Raw genomic sequence first — 20,348 nt, 5'->3', positions numbered from 1 at the left:
GCAATTAAAAAGTGAATTATCATCCAGAAGATGATTTCTTGGAGGATTTTTTTTGTGTGTATATATGTGTGTCCCTCTATCTAAATAACATAATATGCCTTGGGAAGGAGAGAGGGGCACTTATGACAAAGGCATTTGTTCTGTTGTTAGAAAAAGGTTAACAGTTTTTTCCAATAATCTTAAAATCTGTGCAATAGGTTCTTTGATAAATAAAGATAAGACATCAAATAAACAAACCCCCAATAAATACTTTTGAATTAATTTGGTTTCCTTGTGTCACTTGTAAAATATTTTGATATTTTGACTGTAAATCTCCTTCATACTTGACAGCACATTGTAGTTTCAAAATGTGATGAGAATTGTGTGATGATGTCTAACTATTTACCTCTGTGGAAAAGAAACCTGATGTGGTCCAGCTTGCTGTTTGTCTATATTAAATAAAAATCTTTCAACTATGCTTTGTAACAAAATCAAGCAAAAAAATTGGGTTGCATTATAAAACTACTAGTAGGAGGTAAGAAAAAAAATCTGAGGCAGAGGTTGGGATGTCAATTATTTGGTCTGTATTTAGGGATAAGACCCCAGAGATTCTGCCACAGATTGTCTCTACCTACTGGAAAAGGGAAGATTACTGTCTTGTGTACACTAAATAACGTGAATGAGAATAAACAGAACTGTTAATGAGGCATAATGAATCCTTAATTTACCTACACTGTTAGAACACCTGTTGAATTCGGAGGATGAACCGAAATAAGACTAAATTTTGTGGAAGTAGAGCAAGGATGTCTTTTTACAAAGGAAAATCACCGATTTGAATTTGTTTATATGCCTGAAAAAATATTTTATTGAAGGAGATGTGTATGCAATTTATTATGTTAATTTCTAATTACAGTGTGAACAGTAAATGCAACTTTAGAAAGGGCTGTCAAATACATACAAGTATATCTAACTGTGGTATTATTTATTAGTGAATATGCTGTAAGCAATTCCTGAGAAAGGACTGTAGTGTTGGGCCTTTATTATTATCTTCAGGTTCGCATTTACTCTTCTTGCTCTCCATTAATAGGTAGCATAGATCAGTCGGTGTTAAAGGAGTTGCCTCCTGAGCTCCTGGCAGAAATTGAATCCACCATGCCACTTTGTGAACGTGTGAAAATGAACAAGCGCAAACGTAGCACAGTTAATGAGAAACCAAAATATGCTGAAATCAGTTCTGATGAAGACAATGACAGTGAAGAAGCTTTTGAATGTAAGTAGTACGTTGTTTTGTTCCTACTCCTAAAGAAGGCGTTTACAAAAAGATATACTTTTTTTCTTGTTGTTTGCTACTGTAAAACATATGAAAAGAAATTTACTCTCCAGACAACTACTTAGCCAAGAACCATTTTTTTCTTTTAAAAGAAAAATTACTTGATTTGAGTTTGTCCCTCAAGATGAAAAGCAGCTAGTTGTTAAATTTTTTCCCCTAATTACCTTATGGGAAGCCACTGCCTAGATTTTATTTTTTTTTTTTTTTTTTTTAGTTGTGCAATGAAACATTTCTAGCCAATCAGATTAAAGAAAATATCCTGTAAAGCAGCTCAGAAAACTTGCACACAAAGCTATGCATAGAAACATTTCAGTAAATACATTTTAAATTATTTTGAGTTTCATTGATAAGAAAAGCAAAGGATCCCCTCTTGAATTTTTCTGACATGATAAATTAAGAATGTTAGTACCCAGAAGTTTCTTAAAATATTTCTTCTTATATTATTTCCATGGTATATTGCTTGAAAAACTGGAATTATTGCTGATGGTTTCTCAAAATAGCATTGATGATACTATTTTTGAATTAAGTGGATTTCAAAGGAAGAGAGAAAGCTTGTAGTTAGACTTTTGCTGTGCAATCAGGTAAAGTTCATAAGTGTCAAAAAATTGTTATATGCCTCTAAATTAGGAAAGGAATTCCTACTTGCAAATAAGAGTGTAGTTAGTTTGTCTCTATGGTAGTTTAGTTAGCCAATACTGAAAAGAAACTTCATTAAAATGGAGTGAATCAGTTCAGTCTGAGTAACATCTTAGCTATGTTACCTATGCAGGGCTACAGGAGAATTGACTGTTGCTGTTAACCTGAGAAGGCATCTTGATTATAATGATTTTTTTCCAATTTAGACTCTTTCCACCTTTGCTTATCTAAACATCTTACTGAACTTTTGTAAAACATAACCTTTTGCTGCTTAGTCTCTCTTAGGATCCAAAAGAGAAAGATTAGTTTGTCTTGCTTTTTTAATATGTTTCAAGTTCTCGTCCAACAGATATGCAATGCGTATACACACATACATGTAAAAATTATAATAGCGATACCTCTGATCTTTATCAAAGCAGAAAAGAATGTCCTTTTGTTTGCTTGTTTTTCATTTAAAATATAACTGAATAATGCTGCTTTGACCATGAGTATGGGAACTTGAGGTAACTTGTAATTAGATGATTTGTTTCATTCAGGATTCTATATTCTCTGTTTACCGTATCATTTCACCTGTTTATGATGTTAATAATCTGGAACAGTGAATTAAAAAAAAGAATAAGTAAAGCAAAATTATTTAAGTTGTTTGGGAATGGAGAGGATTGTCAAGAATTTCAGAGATATCTTAATCTACCTATTAGCCACAGTGGCTGTTGAAATTCTTAAATGCAAAGTAAAGCAAATTAAGGAAAACTTTCACAGTAATTACATGCTTTAAGGGATTCTACGTTCACTATATCCACTCAAGAGATCTGACCATCATTCTAAACCATTCATTAAGGACATCTGCTTTAAAAATAAATTATAATCTTTGTCAAAGGATACTGTAGAACTGAACTGATTTAAAACGAGATAAAATGATCAAGAGAATGAAAGATTTGTGACAAGTACACTGAATAGATTTGTACTGTTACAAATATGTGTTTCAGAATTCTTTTGGTTGTCTAAAACTTAAAAAATATGAAATAATGATTTTTATAGAAGAGAGATTTCTTTGAGTATCTCATGAAGAAGGGGCATTCTGTTAAATTGAGAAATTTAAAATTGATTAAATCATTCTCATACAGTAAGTGCTAAATGTGTTATTGCATAAATGTTTGGCAGAATTCAGAAGGAAATTGGGCGTTTATATTCCAGATAGTCTTTATTTATGTATGAAATTAATAATAACTCTTGAAATATTATTAATACTTACATTTTTAGTCAATTTTATCTGTTTCAAAATAAACTTTGTAGAGCAGTGACTGATTGTGAATAGCTGTTCCCATGTTCATCTTATTTGCCTTGCAGAGCCAGCACAACTGTAACACATTCTGTTTTGTCATGCAGCATTGATTAACTGGTCAATTTAAATTTCTACTGGAAAGCAATATTGGAAGTTATTTTTCTCATAGAGATGTTGCTGGAGTCAGAATTCGTCCTACAGAGCTTAAATTGATACTGATGATTTGTAAACTGTGGAGACAGGTTTCATCTACCTCCACAAAATACTCTCATGGGGGGGGGGAAAGAATCAGTTGTGTAAAGTCTTTTCCCATAACCCCCCTACTTTCTTCTCCAATATGCTCACTTCAGGTATCCCAGACAGGTCTCCATTTCTTCAATCGCAGTTAACTCTCAACCATTTTAGAACTGACAGTGTTAGTAGCTCAGGCCTCGTGAACATGACTGTACTGCCTCCAGAAGCAAGTCTGATCCATAAGCAGAACAGCTGAAAGCATGAACTAAGTTATTACCTTAAACACTTGGACCACCTCTGTGCAGGAGTTTTGTACTATGTTTTCAGAAGTAGGAGCCCTCTAGGGTGCAGTGCAGAACACTTGTATCACCACAGGTTCAATGTTATTGTTTTTATTAGTTCTGAGCCTGGGCTGGCTATTGACTATATCCAAGTACTATACCAGCTGTGACTATATCCTGGTATGTTTCCTATACTTCTCAATAAACTGGGGTTCTGGAAAGAACTTGTTCTGTTCCAGTTCTGTCTGAATGCTTGGAGACATTTTGCTTAGAAACAACCCTATATACAGTCATACCTCTCTAAATTTCAGGAGACTTTGGTAGAGACACACAGATGTCAGGGCTGTTATATGCAAGTTCACAGGAATGATAAACTCTGCTAGTCTAGAATGTAATGTTTTGGAGCCATTTTGATCTCCACAGCACAGTCTGTGTTAGACGTATCTGTGCTAGCCCAGTTATCCTGTTACCTTAGATAATGGAGACTTGGCTGATTTCATGGATGAAATTACCTCCTCCTCCATATCTTTTTTCTATTACATCTTAGCACCCTTTCCCCTTCAAAATTGTCTTTGAAAACAACAGAGAACTCTCCATCCCTCCCATCCCCACCCCCTTTATTTCCACCAAGTTTCTGTTTCTGTATAGAGCATTTATCTCATTTTTTTTCAACATTCAGTTCTGCGAGACTTTTTGGTCCTGACTGAAAACTGGTTATAATAACCTTCTGTGATGTATACTTGCTGTTTGGCCCAGAATTGTGACTCCAGCTTTCTCCTTTACGCTGAATTTCCTGCAATATATATAAAAACAAAATTTTAGTTGTCTTGGCAAAACAGAAGCAAACCCTTTAAGCACCTAGGTTGCAAAGTTTCATTGGAATTTGCTGTGTTAGAAGGGCAAAGCAGTTACTGAATTGGAACATGGACACCCAGTAATAGTCACAATTTAAATAACTCAAGAAATTATCTCAATGTTCTCTTATGAAAGGATGAAACTTATTTTGATTTGTTCTACTTTCCTGACTTTGTTTAAAAGGACAAATGCCCTGTAATTTTGTATTTTTAAATGTTTGCTGGTGTCTTTGCCAGCTTCAGGCACAGTTTTCATGTAATTAAAAAGAAATTGTTAGAATAATGCCATAACAGAATTTTATAGTTTTAGAGCATTCACTTGTTTTACAGAACATCTATATGATAGCATTTAACTTGCAAATGTATAATTTTGAGCTATTAAAAGTAGAATTTTTTTACTTATAATGAAAATGCATTTCATTTCTAGCTTCTCGTAAAAGACATAAAAAGGATAAAGATGAAGCTTGGGAGTATGAAGAACATGACAGAAGAAGTTCTGGTGACCATAGGAGAAGTGGTTATTACCATGAAGGAAGGAGGACTTCTGGTAGTGGCCGTTACCGTAATCGCAGTCCTGATGACTCTGATATGGATGATTATTCTCCTCTTCCTAGCCTCAGTGAGGGTAACTGATTGTTTTAAAAATTTTATTCTCTTCCATAATACTAGTGCATTTTTAAAAGGATATGTTAAACATTTTAAAATAAACATCTTTACATGCAATATTGAATATAAGCATAAGAAATGTAAACAGTCCTTTATTCTCTTAATTAGTGGCTAGAAAAATGAAGAAAAAAGAAAAACAAAAGAAGAGGAAAGCTTATGAACCTAAACTAACACCTGAAGGTAATTTTAGAAGATTTATTTTCTACAGTTTGTATTTTCTGTTTTGTATATAAAATAATTATATATACATTTCTTTTTTTCACCAGAAATGATGGATTCTTCAACTTTCAAAAGATTTACTGCTTCAATAGAGAATATTTTGGAAAATTTAGAAGACATGGATTTTACAGCTTTTGGTAATATGTCATAATTTTTCAAAATGTTTCACCCAATTAGAAACGCAAGAAACAAAAAAAAAAAAATTTGCATCTCAGTATTTTTCAAACTTCCTTCTTTGTGATTTAATTGCCTGTGATACATGCTACGGTAGAAGCCATATAAATGCAGTATACCTTGAGTGGAGGCCTTTACCTTTCCAATTTCACTAAGGAGGAAGATCCTCCATCTTCCTCCCTGCAGAATCCAAAAGGGACGTAAATCGCAATGAGACAAATAATAGTCCCCTGGAAGTGGAAAGGATACCTCTTTGGGATGTCATTAGGGTGTTATCTTCTGTCGAACATATCTTTGTAAACAACACTAACGTAAGATAGTTCTCTTGCCAGTAATGTCCGAGGCACATAATTTTGCATCTGTTATGGCCTTTGTCCCAACAGAGCTTGATTATTCAATTCAGCAGCAGAGCGCTTATGCACTTATGGGTGAGGCACTGAATCACTGTATGCTCCTTATCCACTTCAGTGGAAAATAAGCCAACTTAGCATGTGTCTGATGAAGTAGTTCAGGTTGACCAAGATGACTTTCTATTGAAATGGATAATGGAGCATTTGTTAATTTTTTTCCTACCATCTTTGTCACAAGATTAGGACAAGAGGCATAGTAAACAAATCCCTACAGCAATGGTGTCTACAACCTTGGATTAAAAAGTCAAGTAATTGGTTCTTTCTATATGTCTTGTAACATCATGGGTTATTTTTTTAAGAGTAAATGTGATTAAGATGCAGCGTATCCTAAGGTACTTAATTTCCTATGTGTTTTTTATCTATTGCCCTTTCCCAGATTTGAACTTTAGAATTAGAACTACAATCATTTAAGATTTGTTTTACTGAAATGAGGGTGATCACACAAGAGCTGCAGTAAATGGATTTTGCTATATTAAAAATGTTTTTAATTTATGGCTTTCAGTCATATGTAACAAGTAGTTGTTTCAACACAACCAAAAGTTGTTATCATCGTCAGTCTTCATTAGATGGAACTATTAGATGCTAGCTATTTGGAAAATCAGTTCTTTTTCTTCAGTTGGCTTTTTCATATTGGCTGTAAAATACTGGTTTCCTTGAAGTCTTATTAGAAATATGATTGTTAATTTTTAAATTTTTTTTTGAAGGTGATGATGATGAGATTCCACAGGAATTGCTACTGGGAAAGCATCAGCTTAGTGAGTTGGGTAGTGAATCTGCAAAAATCAAGGCAATGGGCATTATGGACAAGGTACATCTTCATAGTATTTAACTCTTTTTGAACGTTTAATTTTGTTAAACATACAAAAACTTGTGTCCCCTCTAATATTCCACCCTCTTCAGGTGTGCATGTGACAGATACTGTGAACAGTTGTGCTTCTGCTGACTTAGCTGAAGTGTTAAAAAAGTTACCACATCTTAACTGTTACTGTCTCTGAAGCTGAGACATTTTTGTTGAATGGTCCTTCTCTGTGTTAGCACTGATTCAGAGCACTATATGCCAATAGGTAACGCATGCTTGAGCAGTAAAATCTAAAATAATTAATCTACTTTCACAAAAACACATCAACCTATAGGATTTGCTCCTTATAGCTAGTGTTGAGCAATCACAGTAAAACAGAACCTGCTGGCAAAGTAAAAAAAAAAAAAAATAAAAAAATCCGCCCTTTCTGATATATGCCGTTAGTGCAATGTAAATGTATGATTTCCATCCAGTATCACACTGAATTGTCTGCTTCCTTCCTCTCTCCAAAGAGTCTGTTCAAACTTAGAAGATTTAATGCCCCAGATGATAATAAGATTAATTTTCTGTAGACTGCATGTTGTGGTTTCTTTGCCATACTCTTCCCAACTTCAGTTCAAGGGAACTTTCTGTTGGCACAAACTGTTGTTATGGCACCTCTAGAAACAATGTTCTTGCTTTCCTTATCTTCCTAGAACTCTTGGCTTTGGGCAGTCTTGTGTTAAATTTTTACTCTGCCTGCTCATGACCACTTATTATGTTTATGAAGTGTCTGTGAAGCCACTTATTATACAAGTCACTCTGAAGGGTTTTCTTTAGTCCAAGATTTAGATATTCTTCATGGCCTTTTCTTCGATCTCCCTACCTTCCTTTGTAGCATGTTATCAGCCTGAGTGTTTCTCTTTCCTGATAGTTCTCACCCTTAACTTCTGTTCCCTGTTTTTTTCACATACATACATACACGTATACATAAAATCATAATTTTGTTGCTTCTAAAGGTGAGCACCAATAGTATCTGGGTGAATGAAACTGACTCTTCTGGAGTTTAGCATATTCTACAGATTATTTATTCATAATTTTGTAGAACATCAGTAAGTGGGTTTGAGTTACTTTTTTTTCAACATACTATGTTTTCAAAATTAACACAGTTATTAAGAATATGTTTCCTTTTTATTAGCACTCAAGTATCAGGGAATTTTATTTCTGTTTGTCCATAGAATTTGGATTGTCTCTTAATAAAGCTCTATATGGTCAGTTAGAATTTGTGATTGATATTTGGATTCGGTAAATTTCTCTTTCTAGAAGCAAAAGTGTATAACTATACATTATTACAGATATGCAGTTTTAAATACATTTCTATGGATTTTGCTGGTTGAAAATGTAGTTTGATTGCAGTCTTAGAACATATTTCACTAGTTTAATTCTATTATCAGCATTCTCAATCATGTTGTCTCAGAAACCAGACAAGTCAAGATCCAATCCTTATCTCCGATTACTTACAATTCACAGAATCACAGAAACTTCAGAGTTGGAAGGGACCTCTAGAGATCATCTAGTCCAACTCCCCTGCTGAAGCAGGATTGCCTAGAGCACATTACTCAGGACTGCATCCAGGCGAGCCTTGAAAATCTCCAGAGAAGGGGACTCCACAACCTCCCTGGGCAGCCTGTTCCAGTGCTCTGTCACCCTCACTGGAAAGAAGTTTTTCCGTGTATTTGAACGGAACTTCCTATGTTCCAACTTGTGCCCATTGCCCCTTGTCCTGTCACTGGGAACCAATGAAAAGAGTCTGGCACCATCCTCCTTCAACCCACCCTTTAGATACTTGTATGCCATAATAAGGTCTCCCCTCAGCCTTCTCTTCTCCAGGCTAAAGAGTCCCAGCTCTCTCAGCCTTTCCTCATAAGGGAGATGCTCCAGTCCCATAATCATCTTGGTTGCCCTTCGCTGGACCCGCTCCAGCAGTTCCCTGTCCCTCTTGAACTGGGGAGCCCAAAACTGGACACAGTATTCCAGTTGTGGCCTCACCAGTGCGGAGTAGAGGGGGAGAATGACCTCCTTCGACCTACTGGCCACACTCTTCCCTATGCAGCCCAGGATTCCATTGGCCTTCTTGGCAACAAGGGCACATTGTTGGCTCATGGATAATTTACTGTCTACCAGGACCCCCAGATCCTTCTCCTCAGAACTACTTCCCAGCAGGTCCACCCCTAACCTATACTGGTGCTTAGCATTCTTCCTCCCCAGGTGCAGGACCTTGCACTTGCTTTGGTTGAACCTCATTAGGCTCTTCTCTGCCCAGCTCTCCAGCCTGTCCAGGTCATGCTGGATGGCAGCACGGCCCTCTGGAGTATCAGCCACCCCTCCCAGTTTGGTATCATCAGCGAACTTGCTGAGGATACACTCTGTCCCATCATCCAGGTCATTAATGAATATACTGAACAAAATTGGACCGAGTATTGACCCCTGGGGGACACCACTGGTTACAGGCCTCCAACTAGACTCTGTGCCGCTGATCACAACCCTCTGAGTTCTGTCACACAGCCAGCTCTCGATCCACCTCACCGTCACCTCATCTAGCCCATACTTCCTCAGCTTCCTAATGAGGATGTTATGGGAGACAGTGTCAAAAGCCTTGCTAAAGTCAAGGTAGATGACATCTATGGCTCTCCCCTCATCCAGCCAACCCGTTATAACATCATAGAAAGCTATCAGATTGGTCAAGCATGATTTACCCTTGGTAAATCCATGTTGACCACTTCCAATGACTTCCTGTTCCTCAACGTGTTTGGAGACGACATCCAGAATGAGTCGCTCCATTACCTTCCCAGGGACAGAGGTGAGACTAACCGGTCTGTAGTTCCCTGGGTCCTCCTTCTTGCCTTTTTTGAAGATTGGAGTGATGTCAGCCTTCCTCCAGTCCTCAGGCACCTCTCCTGTTCCCCATGACCTTGCAAAGACAATGGAGAGTGGTCTAGCAATAACATCTGCCAGCTCTCTCAGCACTCGCGGGTGCATCCCCTCAGGGCCCATGGACTTATGAATGTCCAGCTTGGCCAAGTGGTCTCTGACCCGGTCCTCCTCAACTGAGGGAAAATCTTCCTCTCTCCAGACCTTCCCCCTTGCCTCCAGGGTCTGGGATTCGTGAGAGGCAGCTTTAGCAGTGAAGACCGAAGAAAAGAAGGCATTCAGTAACTCTGCCTTCTCTGTGTCTTCCACTACTAGGGCACCCGTCTCATTCGTCAGTGGGCCTACATTTTCCCTAGTCTTCCTTTTTCTATTGATATACTGAAAGAATCTCTTCTTATTGTCTTTAACTGCAGTGGCCAAGCTGAGTTCTGATTGAGCTTTGGCCCTTCTAATTTTCCCCCTACATAGCTTCGTTATATCTTGATAATCCTCATAAGTTGCCAACCCCCTTTTGCAGAGAATGTAAGCTTTCCTTTTTTTCCTGAGGTCCAGCCAAAGCTCTCTCTACTTAGCCAGGCTGGTCTTCTTCCCTGTCGGCTCGTTTTTTGAGACATGGGGATGGCCTTCTCCTGTGCATCTAAGAGCACCTGCTTGAAGTATGACCAGCCTTCCTGGGCACCTTTGCTCTTCAACACTGCCTCCCAGGGGACACTCTCAACCATGCTCCTAAACAGGCTAAAGTCTGCCCTTTGGAAATCCAAGGTGGCAGTTCTGCTGGCTCCCCGCAAATTAAAGTTTGTCAGATTACATAACATGTTCTATCCTTCATCCATGGACAGTTTTTTTCAGCAATTTGGAAGCTTTATGACCATACAGTTGTGTTTTGTTTCTTGTTTTAGCTCTCAACAGATAAAACAGTAAAAGTCCTGAATATTTTGGAGAAGAATATTCAAGATGGATCAAAGCTTTCTACATTACTTAACCATGTGAGTTTCAAATTACATCATTTCATACCATTGTGTAGAATAGGGGTTTCTTCACTTGAGTCCCATATAGTGATAGTTTCAAATACTCTGTGTGTGTGTGTGAAAGGAATTTCTAATTTAATATGCATGTGATTGAGAGATTGCCAAATTTTAGGATTTGAAGTAAAATTCAATATTCTTTCAGTACTAAACGTGTTTTACTATAGTACTGATAACTAACAGATGTATTTGGAGCAACTGAGTTGCCTTTTGACTTAGTTTTAAATATTATAGTTTCATCCTGAAACATTCGTGGTAACTGGTGTAACTTGCACCGTTGGACATTTCTTTGCTACTTTTCTGCATGTCCATAAAACATCCCTTACACAATGGAAGAAGTATTACAGCTTTCACGTAGAGCATATTCTTCTCCTGAGCATTAAGAACTGAGAAAGTGTTTTATTTAGGTCTGCTCTTATACTGCAAAGTTAGTTATCAACATAATCAAAATTAACAGGAAATTTAAGATTTTAGGTTTGTTTTTTTTTTTTCTGATATGCCTAAAACTACATGGGGATTTGGAGTTTTTTAAGAGGCTGAAATGTGATATTACACCTTTTATTTATTTGTTTATTTATTTCTACACTTTCTAGTCAAAACAATATTCTAGCAAGAATAGAGTTCTTGAATTTTATGGAAAAAAAACTTGATCTGCAGAAATAAAGAGTAATTATATATATATTGGAAAAGATAGAATTTGAACTTTAAAATGAAAACCAGAGACACATTATTTGTACCTAAATATTTTCATCTAAATAGTTTGTTGGGTTTTCAAAGTTGTGGTATATGGTTCTAAATGTCTTCTAGCAGTATGTTGTGGTTTTTGGCCAGATTGGCCAATCAAAATGATAGATGGCCCTCCCCCCTCCTCTCTCCAAAGAGAGGAGGGGAAGAGATAAGGAGATTTACAAGTTTAGAAAAAAGAACTAAACTACTTTAATGAAAATAATAATAAATAAGAAAAGAGTAAATAGTAATAGAATAATAAAAATTAAAAATAAAAAAAGTCTACAATATATATACAAAACCGTATCCAGCTCCCAGGATGACGATCGCGTCACCAGCAGACACAGGGAAAGTCCCAGACTGGAGTCAGCAACGGACAGGAGCTGAATTCTGGAACTAGAGTCAGGAATGCTTGGATCAGGATCAAAGGCAGACGAACAGACAGGGTCCTCCTCAGACATCGGCCACTGGAGAGTGTTGTCCTTTTGATCCCTCAGTTTTTATACTGAGCGTGATGCATATGGGATGGAATAGCCTGTTGGTCAGTTTTGGGTCACCTGTCCCGTCTGCTCCTCCCTGCAGGTGGGACCCCTCTATGCTTCTGCGCTTCCGACCCTCTAACGGGGCAAATAGCGAAGTGAGCTGACCTTGGTTGTTATAGCAATAAGTCTAAGCAAGAGCCTCTGTGCATACCATTCCTTGGTATAATCAGGTCTTATCACTCTGAGAGTGAACAGTTTCTGAACAATATGCTGTTAATTTCAGAGTTTAGTCAGTTAGAAGAGGCCCAGCTAAAAAGTAAAATTACAAATCAGAAAGTTGGTTCTGTTTTACCTCAAACCAGGACATAGTATGAAAAATAAGTGAAAAGAAGGTGCTGGTTTACCTGCTCTAATTCAATATGATTGAGTCTTTATGTCAATGCCTTTAAAGTGATATTTTTCTTTTTGCTTTTTTAGTAAAACTCAAGATTATTAAACAGTTAATGAAATTGTTCAATGATTGCAATTCAGAGACAAAGCTTCAATTAAAAAAGAAGCACTCTTCAGCCAAACAAGTTTTAGATTTTTCTTAAAACCCACTAAACATGATTCAGGTCATTATGGCAAAGAAAGCCTCTGCTAAGGAGTAAGCTTACTTCTTTTACAGTGAGGTGAAAATATCCTACTTCCACATCAGGATATTTTTCAGAGGCAGATTGCACTTGCAGATTCTTTTTATTTCCAAAATTAATGAGGGGGGGGGAAAATTAGAATGGTGTTTTGTTTTGCTTGTTTTGTGTGTTTGGTTTTTTGTTGTTTTGTTGTGCTTTGGTTTTTTTTTTTAAGCCTCCTTTGTGTAAGGAACAAATGATTTTAAGCCATTCTATACAAGAAATTTACAGGGATCTCCTGATTTGCTGATTTTTCAAATATATATATATATTTATCTCATATATATAATGCACTGTGATATTTTTAGATTCTCTTACCCCAAAGGGAAAAAGTTGATATGGTTTCACCAACCTCTCATTTTTACAAGGAAAACCAATAGTGTTGAACTGTACGGGCAGGAAAGATTCTTTTTCTCTGTACCAGAGAAGTTATTAAAAATTCCACCTGCTTTTGCTATTAATAATGTTACTACAGTATTTCAGTAGTGGTGGTCATAGTTAACCTCGTGTATGTTTGTTTTTATAATTTATACACAGAAATACTGCGATTATGTACTCTGTGCTAAATCTAAATGGTCATATTTGATAAGATGTATTTTAAACCCATTGATAATAGATGAGTCAGTCTGTGAATTGGAAAAAGTTGTATTCTCGTGAGTTTTGTGTGAATTAAGAGTCTTTTGGTGTAAGAATTCCCTCTCGTGGCAAAAATTAGACTGATTAAAGCAGCAACTGGTGTGCATAGGCCACTGAAGAAAACACTAGATGAATGAGTTTAGATTTTGATTAAGGGACATCATTCTTAAGTAGAGAATGTGGCAGTCTTCCTTCATAGTGCTTTCTGATGATACACAGAAAGCTTCTTTGTGTTTTACCATAAGAATACAGTGAGATATTGAAGACTTGTAACTTAGGGTTATAAACCTGTTGCTAGTAAAACAAACATTAGTTGATTTCTAAAACAAGCTATTTTTGTATCATAAAGAAAATAAAACATTTTGTGTGTGTGTGTATGTAAGTATATTAAAATGTTATCTTTTACTTGGTAAGGATAAAAATTTGACTTCTTGTTCATGCTATCTTGTTTTTTCTTGCCTGTTACAGAACAATGACACCGAAGATGAGGAGAGATTATGGAGAGATCTTATTATGGAGAGAGTGACAAAATCTGCTGATGCTTGTCTTACTGCTATCAATATTATGACATCACCAAATATGCCTAAAGCTGTATATATTGAGGATGTAATAGAAAGAGTTATTCAATACACAAAATTTCATTTGCAGAACACTCTCTATCCTCAATATGATCCTGTGTATAGAGTGGATCCTCATGGTGGTTAGTATGCTATAAATGTTTTGCATTTAGCATTTTATTGTCATATACATACCTTCAGATGTGGGTGTCCAACTTCAAGAATGGTTTTAAAAATCTTGGATCCAGAATTCAGAGCAATTATGAAAATATGAAATTTTTGCTTTACAGCTGATTCTACTAAATAGTGTTTCTTACGTAAGCATTTACATTTACAAAACTGTAGTCATGGAGTTGTTTTGGAGACATTTTTTGAGGAAGGTGATAGTATTTCTAATATTTGATGTAAGTAAAATAAAAATATTTTAATATCTTTATTATTGGAACAGGCTGCCCAGGGAAGTGGTTGAGTCACCATCCCTGGAGGTATTTAAGAGACAGGTAGACATAGTGCTTAGAGATATGGTTTAGTGATGGGTTTTGTCAGAGTTAGGTTGATGGTTGGACTAGATGAACTGAAAGGTCCCTTCCAACCTAGGCAATTCTATGATCTTATAGTATAATAAAGATTTTAATAAAAGTAACTTTTATTTTCTAGGTGGTGTTTTAAGTTCAAAAGCAAAACGTGCCAAGTGTTCTACCCACAAGCAAAGAGTTATAGTGATGCTGTATAACAAAGTTTGTGACGTTGTCAGCAGCTTGTCAGAGTTGCTAGAGATACAGCTTCTTACTGATACAACTATTCTTCAGGTAAGCTTTATCAGAGGTATTTCTCTCTGAGAATGTTTGTTATTCTTTTCCCAGAAAGACTGTAAAGTGTGGTTGTCTCAATGACATGAAGTATGAAATCAGTACAAACGTTTGAATTATTAACATCAGTAACTAGTTTGTTGTGTAATATGTAACCTGCAGAAGAGCATTTGATGTTCAAATCTTTAATGGCTTTTATTGTACACTTAAGTAAAGTTTAACCTGATTGTATTCAAATATCCTTTAATAAATTTATTTGCAAATAATATGAAGTAATACATATTGTTGAATACTTTACCTGCTGAATGAATAACATACTTGTGAAACTGCATAAATATCAGTTCGTTAGTCAAATATACTTACAATAACTTCTTTCTGTTGATAGGTATCATCTATGGGAATAACACCTTTCTTTGTAGAAAATGTCAGTGAACTGCAGTTATGTGCCATCAAATTAGTGACTGCAGTAAGTGATTTTTCATTTGCAGTTTCATGTTCCTGTACTTCTGAGAGGTATTAAGGCATTTACATAGGCTGTGTTTTTGCTGGTAGAGAACTGGAGTTTAGAACTAATTTTTTCATTGCATGTTTTTACAGTTTGGTATCATAATCTAGGAACAGTATTAAATCTACCTGAGCTCCTCCTATTTGCAGAGTACTCTATAGGAAGAAATAGCCCACTTAAGCCAAGGAATTTACTTAACTTTGGTTATGTTGTTTAAAGTGTAAACACAAACCTCTTCCTTTTACCTGTCTTTTCTTGTCTTAAGAAATCTTAACAATGATGTTTTCCTTATTTCCTTTGTTAAGATTTGAATTTATGCAATGGAATAAGCTACAGAACTAGTAGGATACTTCTATATATTAGAATAAGTCCTTTTCACAGAATCACAGAATCTTCATGGTTGGAAAGGACCCTTAAGATCATCGAGGCCAACCAAACAACCTACAGTCTCTGCCACTAGAGCATGCCCTGAAGCGCCACATCTAGACGTTTCTTAAATACCTCTAGGGATGGTGACTCAACCACCTCCCTGGGCAGGCTGTTCCAGGGCCTGACCACTCTTTCAGTAAAGTAATTCCTCCTAATATCTAATCTAAACCTCCCCTGCTGCAACTTCAGACCATTTCCTCTGGTCCTGTCATCATTCACCTGGGAGAAGAGGCCAACACCCACCTCTCTCCAACCTCCTTTCAGGTAGTTGTAGAGGGCAATGAGGTCTCCCCTCAGCCTCCTCTTCTCCAAGCTAACCATGCCCAGCTTCCTCAGCCTCTCCTCATATGACTTGGTCTCCAGACCCCTCACCAGCCTGGTAGCTCTCCTCTGGACACGCTCCAGCACCTCAATGTCCCTTTTGTACAGAGGGGCCCAGAACTGGACACAGTACTCGAGGTGAGGCCTCACCAGTGCCGAGTACAGAGGCACGATCACTTCCCTACTCCTGCTGGCCACACTATTCCTGATACAAGCCAGAATGCTGTTGGCCTTCTTGGCCACCTGGGCACACTGCTGGCTCATGTTAAGCTGGCCATCCACCAGCACCCCCAGGTCCTTTTCTGCTGGGCAGCTTTCCAGCCACTCTTCCCCAAGCCTGTAGCGTTGCTTGGGGTTGTTGTGGCCCAAGTGCAGGACCCGGCACTTGGCCTTATTAAGCCTCATACAGTTGGCCTTGGCCCATTGATCCAGCCTGTCCAGGTCCCTCTGTAGAGCCTTCCTACCCTCAAGCAGATCAACTCTCCCTCCTAGCTTGGTGTCCTCTGCAAACTTACTGAGGGTGCACTCAATCCCCTCATCCAGATCATCGATAGAGATGTTAAACAAAACTGGCCCCAAAACTGAGCCCTGAGGGACACCACTGGTGACTGGCCGCCAAGAGGATTTCACCCCATTAATCACAACTCTCTGGGCACAGCCATCCAGCCAGTTTTTAACCCAGCGAAGAGTACACTTGTCTATGCTGTGATTCTCCAGCTTCTCCAGGAGAATGCTGTGGGGGATGGTGTCAAAGGCCTTACCAAAGTCCAGACAGACAACGTCCACCGCCTTCCCCGCATCCAGAAGGCGGGTCACATGGTCATAGAAAGAGATCAGGTTGGTCAGGCAGGACCTCCCTTTCCTAAACCCATGCTGGCTGGCCCTGATCCCTTGGCTGCCCTGCACTTGCCCTGAGAGCTCACTCAAGATGATCCTCTCCATGATCTTTCCTGGTACCGAGGTCAGGCTGACAGGCCTGTAGTTCCCCAGATCCCCCTTCCGACCCTTCTTGTAGATGGGTGTCACAGTAGCCACCCTCCAGTCATCTGGTACCTCCCCTGTTGACCAGGATTGTTGATCAATGATGGAGAGAGGCTTGGTGAGCTCTCCCGCCAGCTCCCTGAGTACTCTTGGGTGAATCCCATCCGGCCCCATAGACTTATGTGCATCTAGGTGCAGAAGCAGATCGTTGACTACTTCTTCCTGGATTATGGGTGGGTTGTTCTGCTCTCCATCCTTATCTTCCAGCTCAGGAGGCTGTACACCCTGGGGATAGCTGGTGTGACTATTGAAGACGGAGGCAAAGAAGGCATTAAGTATCTCAGCCTTCTCCTTGTCCTTGGTTGCAACTTTTCCCCCCACCCCGCATCCAGTAGGGGATGGAGATTCTCCCTTGCTCTCTTTTTGTTGATGTATTTATAAAAGCTTTTTTTGTTGTCCTTAATGTTAGTGGCCAAGTTGAGCTCCAGCTGGGCTTTTGCCTCCCTAATTTTCTCTCTGTATAACCTAATGAGATCTCTGTACTCCTCCTGAGTTGCCTGTCCCTTCTTCCAAAGGTGGTAAACCCTCCTTTTATTCTTAAGTGTCCCATGCAAAGTTCCTTATTCATCCAGACTGGCCATTTTCCCCGCCCTTTAATCTTGTGACACTTGGGGACAGCCTGCTCCTGGGCCTTTAAGATTTCCTTCTTGAAGAGCGTCCAGCCTTCCTGGACCCCTTTTGCCCTTCAGGACTGTCTCCCAAGGGACTCTCTCAACCAGTGTCCTGAACAGGCCAAAGTCTGCCCTCCGGAAGTCCAAGGTGGAGGTTTTGCTAACCCCCCTCCTTACATCACTACCAGTTGAAAACTTGACCATTTCATGATCACTAAACCCAAGACAACCTCCAACCACCACATCTCCCACTAGTCCTTCTCTGTTTGTGAGCAGTAGGTCTAGCGAGGCATCTCCCCTGGTAGGCTCACTCACCTACCAGTTGTGTCAGGAAGTTATCTTCCATGCACTCGAGGAACCTCCTAGCCTGCCTGCTCTCTGCTGTGTTATATTTCCAGCAGATATCCAGCAGGTTGAAGTCCCCAACCAGAACAAGGGCTGGCGATTGCGAGACTTCAGCCAGCCGCTTACAGAATACTTCATCTGTCTCCCTCATCCTGGCCAGGTGGTCTGTAGCATACTCCCAGCACAACATCTCCCTTATTTGCCCTCCCCTTCATCCTTACCCATAAACACTCGACTTTATGATCACTGGAATCTAGCTCTATACAATCAAAACATTCCCTAATGTACAGAGCCACACCCCCACCTCTCCTTCCTTGCCTGTCCCTTCTGAAGAGCTTATAGCCATTCATCGCAGCATTCCAGTTGTGACAGTCATCCCACCACGTTTCCGTGATGGCAACTACATCATAGCTGTCCTGCTGCACAATGGCTTCCAGCTCATCCCGTTTGTTGCCCATGCTACGTGCATTCGTGTAGATGCACTTGAGCTGGGCTACCGATTTCACCCCCATCCTTGGCCCTTGATCCCTAGGCTCATTACTAGTGGACCTGGTTTTATCCCCTTCCCCCTTTGCTTCTAGTTTAAAGCCCTGTCCATGAGCCTTGCTAACTCTTGGCCTAGTACCCTTTTCCCCTTTTGGGATAGGGTTTTCCCATTCTTAGCAAGCAGGCCCAGTGTCCTGTAGAACAAACTGTGATCATAGAACCCAAAGCCCTGCTCATAGCACCAGTTTTGGAGCCAGGTGTTGATCTGTCCAATTTTCTTGTTTACCCATTTGTCAGTCCCCAAAGCTGGAAGGGCAGAGGAGAACACAATTTGTGCTCCCGAACCCTTGACAAGCCGTCCCAAGGCCCTGAAATCTTTCTTCATTGCCCTCAGACTTCTGCTCTCCAGCTCCTCACTGTCTGCCTGTAAGATCAAAAGAGGGTAATAGTCTGAGGACCGTATCAGGCCAGGAAGCTTCCTAGCTATATCCCTAACACAGGCCCCAGGGAGGCAGAAGGACCTCCCTGTGGGAAGGGTCTGGCCTGCATATGGGACCCTCAGCTCCCCTCAGAATGGACCCCCCTATGACTATTGCCCTCCTCCTGCTCTTCACAGGAGCAGTCTTAATGTGTGGAGCTGGCTGCTTTGACAACTCCCTGGATGGGGTTTTATCAGCATCCTTAGTTCCCTCCTCATCTACCTCCAAAGGCCCATATCTGTTCTGTATGGGCACCTGGGGGGGCATGGAGGGGGCTCTCCTGCTACCCCGAGCAGATACCTGCTTCCATCCCCCCCATCCTCTCCTAGTTCCCCTCCTTCTGCCTGGTGACAAGAGGGCTGGGGATCCTCTACCTCTCACGGAGCCTCCTCCTGCTGCTTTTTCCCTAAGGATGGCAGGGTGTGGCTCCACCAGTCAATCTCCCTTTCACACTCCCAAATGCTCCTCAGTCTTTCCACTTCCTCCTTAAGCTCAGCCACCAGGCTGAGCAGATCATTTACCTGGTCGCAGCGCACACAGGTACCGCCTTTGCTGTCCTCCTGCCAGAGTGACAGACATTCCATGCAGCCCATCGCCTGGACGGCTGCATGTCTCTTCGTCACGTCCGTTTGTGTCGCTTTATTCCTTCTGGCTTTGGCTACAGACCTGGTGGAGACCATGTCTGCCGCTGGTGTTGCCTCTCCGACGTACACCCTTCTCTGGTGCTCCCGGGTGGTTCCGCGAGTGACACCCAGGGAACGCCCACTCGATGCTTGTTTGCTCAGTGCACTCCCGAAGGGCTGCTTTTGTGAGGGGGGTGCTGGCTCCGCCCCACTCCTCCTCAGCTGCTACCACCCCCGGAAGCGCCGGGCACCGGCTTGAAAAGCCTCAAAAATGAGCCCCTTTGCCGGCCTTTTTTGCCGCGATTCCCTTCCCCAGTACAGACTTCCCTGCGCTGGAGCTGGTCTCCTCGGTGAGTGGAGGGAAGAGACCCCTCAGAAGAGGGGTCTGTGAAAAATTCATGGGGCAGATAAAATATTATTTCAGGAAAACTGCAGTGCAACACAGATGTGCTTGTTCCAGTGGAAGTTTTCCATCTTTGTAAGGATGATGTACTCCAGTATTTATAAAAGTAATTCTGCCTAAACAAGAAGAGAGGCAAACTCTACAATCCTGACCCCGTAAATTGAAAGAATATTTCATGTCAGGAAACATTAAAGCTTAGGATTTGAAGTAAAACTGGTTTCTCAAATGTGCTCTAAAACCATACATGTGTTCATGTTAATTTATGTTATCATAGAGTTTTGGTCTATACTGGAGTCTGAAAGTTTAGCATTACACTGTTTGACTTTCTTATACAGTGTATTGTACTGTTGGCAGAAATTTTTAAAACATATGGTATTTTTAAGAGCTTTTACACATTTATGCTATTTGAAGATTTTTTTAAAATA

At 39.7% G+C, this 20,348-nt stretch overlaps 1 protein-coding gene across 3 annotated transcripts in view; it reads left to right on the top strand.

The window, feature by feature from the left end:
- Positions 1-20,348, top strand: part of LOC141735693 (nipped-B-like protein) — a 174,954-nt gene that overhangs the window by 116,317 nt on the left and 38,289 nt on the right. For all 3 annotated transcript variants that reach the window (XM_074568784.1, XM_074568782.1, XM_074568783.1), the window contains 9 exons: positions 1,067-1,249; positions 5,024-5,221; positions 5,371-5,442; positions 5,529-5,618; positions 6,770-6,873; positions 10,674-10,760; positions 13,783-14,014; positions 14,529-14,680; positions 15,066-15,146. In XM_074568784.1, the coding sequence (XP_074424885.1) occupies positions 1,067-1,249; positions 5,024-5,221; positions 5,371-5,442; positions 5,529-5,618; positions 6,770-6,873; positions 10,674-10,760; positions 13,783-14,014; positions 14,529-14,680; positions 15,066-15,146 (1,199 nt within the window). The remainder of the gene's footprint in view (positions 1-1,066; positions 1,250-5,023; positions 5,222-5,370; positions 5,443-5,528; positions 5,619-6,769; positions 6,874-10,673; positions 10,761-13,782; positions 14,015-14,528; positions 14,681-15,065; positions 15,147-20,348) is intronic.

Source organism: Larus michahellis, chromosome W (assembly GCF_964199755.1).
Source record: "Larus michahellis chromosome W, bLarMic1.1, whole genome shotgun sequence".
NCBI classification, from domain to species: domain Eukaryota; kingdom Metazoa; phylum Chordata; class Aves; order Charadriiformes; family Laridae; genus Larus; species Larus michahellis.
The sequence above is the reverse complement of the archived record's forward strand: the minus strand, read 5'-3'. Positions and strand labels throughout refer to the sequence as shown.